The 6,081-nt window shown below is 44.6% G+C and overlaps 1 protein-coding gene across 1 annotated transcript; it reads left to right on the top strand.

Moving 5' to 3' along the window:
• Positions 1-435: 435 nt before the first annotated feature.
• tollip (toll interacting protein) lies at positions 436-5,846 on the top strand. Its single transcript, XM_061754862.1, has 6 exons — positions 436-589; positions 1,233-1,394; positions 3,553-3,735; positions 4,145-4,297; positions 4,670-4,754; positions 4,886-5,846. The coding sequence occupies exons 1-6, from the start codon at positions 557-559 to the stop codon at positions 5,110-5,112; spliced, it is 843 nt and encodes a 280-aa protein (XP_061610846.1). The 5' UTR covers positions 436-556; the 3' UTR covers positions 5,113-5,846.
• Positions 5,847-6,081: the final 235 nt, after the last annotated feature.

The raw sequence follows: 6,081 nt of genomic DNA, 5'->3' as shown, positions 1-6,081 counted from the left end.
GCTATGCTCACGACTATACCCCCAATGCTGTAAAGAGGGATTCGAACCTGGTTCGTTCGCAACCAAAGTCAATGTCTTAGAACACAACCACAGTAGATAGATATAGATAGATAGATAGATAGATAGATAGATAGATAGATAGATAGATAGATAGATAGATTGCAATTATACAGAATATAATTTTTAAATTTTTTTTAATTGAATAACAATACATTTCAACATTTACAAATGTTTAGCTTGTACACCTGTGTATAGAGGCGCATAGTACATAAAATGATCGAGAAATAGATAAAGACTAGAAAGTAAAATGCACAGTGAAGCAGTTGAATCAACTCTGAATGTTCTTCAAGTGTTGTAAATATTTTTAAATGTGTTTTGTTAAATGATTCAACGACGCGCGTGTGTATTTGAGCACGGACAGGTGACGGAGGAGCACTTCCGGGTCAGGCGTAATTCCAGGAAGGAAAGAAAACAAACATTTTAAGTTGCCGTTCGTGTCGAAACTGTTCACATTAAAAACATCAGTTATATTTTTAATAAATCGTCGAGGAACAACATGGCGACCACCATCAGCACACAGCGGGGAGAAGTAAATTTGTCATTTATTTATTTTTGCTCTTCAATGTTTAATCTTGCTTCATACGAAGGAAGCGGGTTACGACACCATAATCATCGTGGTCGCATTGCAAAAAAATTTAGATATTAAAAAAACTATTTAGACAAGAGAATTTTCTTAACATTTAACACGGGGTGGTGGTGTTTTTTTTTTTTTAATTTTTTTTTTTAATGCTTCGGGGGCTCCGGCTAAGTGCTGGATTCTGCTTGTTTAGCAGGCTAGCTGCTAACTGAGTAGCTCCTAGCTTTTCTGTTGCGGATTTATCTCACAGCTTTTTTCCGTTTGTACTGAGATGTACGCCAGTTCTATTTCATAAATTATAATATTTTGGAATCAGAGTCGGCTATGATTTGAAGCTCCCTCCCAAACATATTTTAACGTGCATTTTAGTCATAAATAGCGCTACATACTGCATTCTACTTTTTAAATACATAAAGAAATATCAATTAAATGGGCTGTCAGGAATCACAGTTTGTATGTCATGATTTCAGGCTTCAATTCAATGGGTATTGTGCTGCTGCTCCTGGCGTGCGCACGTTGGCCACCAGATGGAAGCATAGCCACACGACTGAAGCATCATCAAGCGTACTAATGGTACTGTATTGTTTGTGCCAAGGTGTACGTGGGCGAGCTCCCCCAGGACTTCCTGCGCATCACGCCAACCCATCATCCTCATCATCAGCATCATCAGGTCCAGTTAGATGCGCAGGCCGCACGACAGCTACAGTACGGCGGCGCCATCGGAACCGTGGGACGGCTCAGCATCACCGTGGTGCAGGTAACGCCACAAAACACAAACAAAAACGTAACTAACTAGCTAACTAACTGCTAGTCTGTTGCCAAAATATGTGACTCAATTACTAGTTACCTAACTAAATGCTAGTCTAACAATCTATGTGGCTATTTATTTGACTATAACTATTTTCTAACTGACTGATGGACTTACAGGCTGTCCATCTACCGATGTGACTATTTATCGAATTAACTAAGTATATATCTTACTATCAGCATTTTTTTTTAACTGGCTGACTGACTGCCCGCTTATCTGTCTGTTCCTGTGTGACTCTTTAGCCGTGTAACTATCTTTTCAACGGACTGACTGACCAACGAACCGACTGACTAACATCCAGCATGCATAAGCTAGGAAAGCGTGCGCAAACACCAAAGAGGTGTGATTCATCGAATTATTTGGCAAATAATGGAGCCTGAGATTTACCATTGAAATCCATACGAAAAATAAAGCACACTTCAGATGGGAAAATACCTTTCACGATTGCACAATGTCACACTATTGCCATTAAATCTTGCCGTATCTCGGTCAGACAGTGGCAACACTACGCGGCGTGTATTCCGATACACCGCATCCCGTCTTTTATGATCGCTGGGCTTTATCTTGTCAAATCAAACGCTGTCGGAGAGGCGGAATCAGAAAACGTGTCGCCGGTCACTGCGACCGGATACACCCATCACCATGGGGACGACAACAACAATGCATTGCGCCATTGCACTCCTAATAAATCTCGGGAGTTGGTTGACATGATGATTAGGAGAAAGGTTGATAAATTGTGTGTCCAGGAGAGCAGGTGGAAAGGCAGCAAGGCTCGAAGTTTAGGGGCAGGGTTGAAATTATTTGACCATGGTGTAGATGGGAAGAGAAATGGAGTCGGGGTTATTTTAAAAGAGTCGTGCTTGGTGCAGATTGTAATGGACATGTTGGTGAAGGAAACAGGGGTGATAAAGTAGTAGAAGATGGGTAAGTATGGCATCCAGGAAAGGAACTTGGAGGGACAGGTGGATGATGCAAAAAGGATGGAAATGGCTGAACTGAACACTTTCTTCCAGAAGAGGCAGGAACATAGGGTGACCGACAAGAGCGGAGGTAGAAGCACGCAGGTGGAGAACATCTTGTGCAGACGATGTCATCTGAAGGAGGTTACCGACTGTAAGGTAGTGGTAGGGGAGAGTGTGGCTAGGCAGCATAGGATGGTGGTGTGTAAGATGACTCTGGTGGTGGGGAGGAAAATTAGGAAGACAAAGGCAGAGAAGAGAACCATGTGGTGGAAGCTGAGACAGGACGAGTGTTGGGAAGAGGTGAGACTGTGGTACTGCAAGCGGAAGTCTGGAGTGGCAGAGAAGTATGTTAGAATAATACAGGACATGTACGAGGGCAGCAGAACAGCGGTGAGGTGTGCTGTAGGTGTGACAGATGAATTTAAGGTGGAGGTGGGACTGCATCAGGGATCAGCCCTGAGCCCCTTCCTGTTTGCAGTGGTGATGGATAGGCTGACAGATGAGGTTAGACTGGAATCCCCGTGGACCGTGATGTTTGCAGATGACATTGTGATCTGTCGTGAAAGCAGGGAGCAGGTGGAGGAACAGTTAGAAAGATGGAGGCATGCACTGGAAAGAAGAGGAATGACTTGAAATACTTGGGTTCAACCGTCCAGAGCAATGGTGAGTGTGGTCAGGAAGTGAAGAAACGGGTCCAAGCAGGTTGGAACGGGTGGAGGAAGGTGTCAGGTGTGTTATGTGACAGAAGAGTCTCTGCTAGGATGAAGTGCAAAGTTTATAAAACAGTGGTGAGGCCAGCCATGATGCACGGATTAGAGACAGTGGCACTGAAGAGACAACAGGAAGCAGAGCTGGAGGTGGCTGAAATGAAGATGTTGAGGTTCGCTCTCATTATTTTGGCACTGAGCAAATAGAAATAATTTTGGTAGTCCTAATCGACCTAAAACAGGAGAGGTTGATTCTCGTTTCATGTCAGACAGTGAGGGGGAAAAAGTGTATGTCTTTTTACGTAGTGTATTGAGACATCAGCTTTTAACGGTATAAATGACAGATTTACGGTAACTCCTTCACTGCCAGTGACGGCTTTTGAAGTCAAATATTCCTGTTATAAATTGGGACGACGTGCGCCTGTTCCCGTTTTTCAGGCGAAGCTGGCCAAGAACTACGGCATGACTCGCATGGACCCGTACTGCCGCGTGCGTCTGGGCTACGCCGTCTACGAGACGCCGACGGCGCACAATGGCGCCAAAAACCCCAGATGGAATAAAGTCATCCAGTGCACGCTGCCGCCCGCCGTCGACTCCTTCTACCTGGAGATATTCGACGAGGTAACCGTCACCGCCCGGCGGTGTCCACGTGGCGTGTTGACGTCATCTTGCGCAGTGCGATGACGCTGCGGCGCTTTACACACGTGCACACACATACCTGGCAACAACACACTTTACACTATACACACAACACACTGTACACACACAACTGCACAACATGCAAAACAACATGCACACAACACAGTATTTACACACAAATACACGCCACATGGAAAACAGCACACAACACACTATACACACAGCTACACACAACATGGAGAACAACACACTGTACACACAATTACACACATGCAAAACAACACAAACACAACACGTTCTACACCCAACTACACACACCATGCAAAATCCATCCCAAAAGGCATCTTTCTTTCTTTCTTTTCTATCTTTCTCTTTGTTTGTCTTTTTCCAGCGGGCGTTCTCTATGGACGACCGCATCGCGTGGACCCACGTGAGCATCCCCGAGGGCGTGCGAGAGGGCGGCGTGGTGGACGAGTGGTACACGCTGAGCGGCCGGCAGGGCGACGACAAGGAAGGCATGATCAACCTGGTCATGTCCTTCGCCGTGAGTAGCGAGCCGCCGCAAAGCCAAGAGGGTCTCGTGGTCGGCCCGCTCGCGTCACATTCCCCGGGTGTCCCAAACCAATCGAGTTCTTGAGTAACCTCGTCGCATCAATCTGAGTACAAAATCGATTCAATTGGCCTCAAAGCCAATCGAGTTCTTGACCAGCGTTTTAAATTGGCCTCAAAATCTTGATCAACCTCATCATGTTCCTCACCGAGTACAAAATCAATAGAATTCATGTTTTTAATTTGCCTCAAAGTCAAGACATCGATAGATCAATTCCGTGTCTATTTGAGAGTATTTGAGAGCATGGAGTCGTCGACGTGCTTTGTGTTGACGGCGTCTATTTGCTGCTGTGTGTTTTTGCCGTAGTCGTTCCCGGCGGGGATGATGAGTCAGCCCGTGGTCCTAATGCCCTCCGTGTACCAGCAAGGCGTCGGCTACGTGCCCATCGCAGGTCAGTAGTTCTCTCTTTTTTGTTTGAATGTCGTTATCTGTCTTCTGAATTCAAAAGCGCAAATATCGGCCGACGAATCAGTCAAGCCCCTGCGAATGGCGAAAATCTGCCATGTTTTTTGTTTGTCGTAGGCGTGCCGCCCGTGTACAACCAGGGCGGGGCGGTCCCCATGACGTCGCCGCCGGGCGGAGGCGCCGTGGCTCCGATTCCGGCGGTGTGCACGGAGGAGGACCTGAAGGCGCTCCAGGACATGTTCCCCAACCTGGACCCGGAAGTGGTGCGCACAGTTCTGGAGGCGCAGCAGGGCGACAAAGACGCCGCCATCAACTCGCTGCTCCAGATGGCCGAGGAGCTTTAACGCAACGACCGACATCCCGCGTTACTTTGGGGGGGAAAAAAACAAAAGATGAATGTGATCGTCAGGATGTCCCGTGACCCGCTCTCGGCCAATCGGACGAGCCGATCGGCTCATTGTTGTTCAGCAAACGTGACGTTTTTGTTCTTTTCTTCGTCTGCTGTCGTACCAAATGTTTCTCGTCTCGCCAACATCGTGTTAAACGACAAAATAATGTATCACATATATCAAGTAAAACAACAAACGAAAACTCAGCGCGTCTGCTTTAAATGTAAGATATATATAAATAAATGTGTATACACACAAGAATACAAACATGCCTGGTGTTTGTTTGATTTAGATGACTGAAGTTTGAGGTTTGGTTGTATTTTTCTTTTCATAAAAAAAAAAAACCAAATGTACTGGGGTGTTTTTCATGGTTTCTTTCTTTGTAATTTGATTGACAAATCTGGCCCTTTGATTATTCTTTGCCGTTTTGACAACGGAGCATCAAAATTTCAATGAATGATCGCTGACGCTCAAAGGATCCACGAAATAAGAAAATGCGTCCAGTCAAGCAATTGAACAACAAATGCCGAAGGATCCTAAAAAGTTCAATGTCATCGAATTAATAAAGGCCAAGTGAATCATCCAAATTGTCAAATGAACATCAAAAATAGAGCTATTAAAAAACACCCAACAATTATTGATGTATAACGTGAAATCCTACAAAAAAATAAATCGAAAGATTCAAATTTTTTGTCGATTGATGATTCTTTCACGAGGGATTTTCTAAAGTTTTGAATTCTGTTCCATATGCTAATTGTTTGGTCTTTCATGATTCGATGACATGTACGCATCCATTTTCTTCCACTCGGGTCAGGTGATCATGATGTTGGGATATTTTCATCATCCATTGATAATTTTTTTTTTTAATTATTTTTTTGTTTAATGGTTGCTTCTTGAATAGTCTTGGATTTTTTAAATGTATTT

Source organism: Phyllopteryx taeniolatus, chromosome 2 (assembly GCF_024500385.1).
Source record: "Phyllopteryx taeniolatus isolate TA_2022b chromosome 2, UOR_Ptae_1.2, whole genome shotgun sequence".
Lineage (NCBI taxonomy): Eukaryota > Metazoa > Chordata > Actinopteri > Syngnathiformes > Syngnathidae > Phyllopteryx > Phyllopteryx taeniolatus.
This window is presented reverse-complemented; position numbering and strand designations above follow the sequence as displayed.

Bases quoted from the DNA above. Each gene is read 5' to 3' on its own strand.
- tollip (XM_061754862.1), top strand. From the start codon at position 557: ATGGCGACCACCATCAGCACACAGCGGGGAGAA. The intron at 1,395-3,552 runs GTAACGCCACAA...CCCGTTTTTCAG, and splicing joins TCAGCATCACCGTGGTGCAG to GCGAAGCTGGCCAAGAACTA. The intron at 4,298-4,669 runs GTGAGTAGCGAG...TTTTTGCCGTAG, and splicing joins ACCTGGTCATGTCCTTCGCC to TCGTTCCCGGCGGGGATGAT.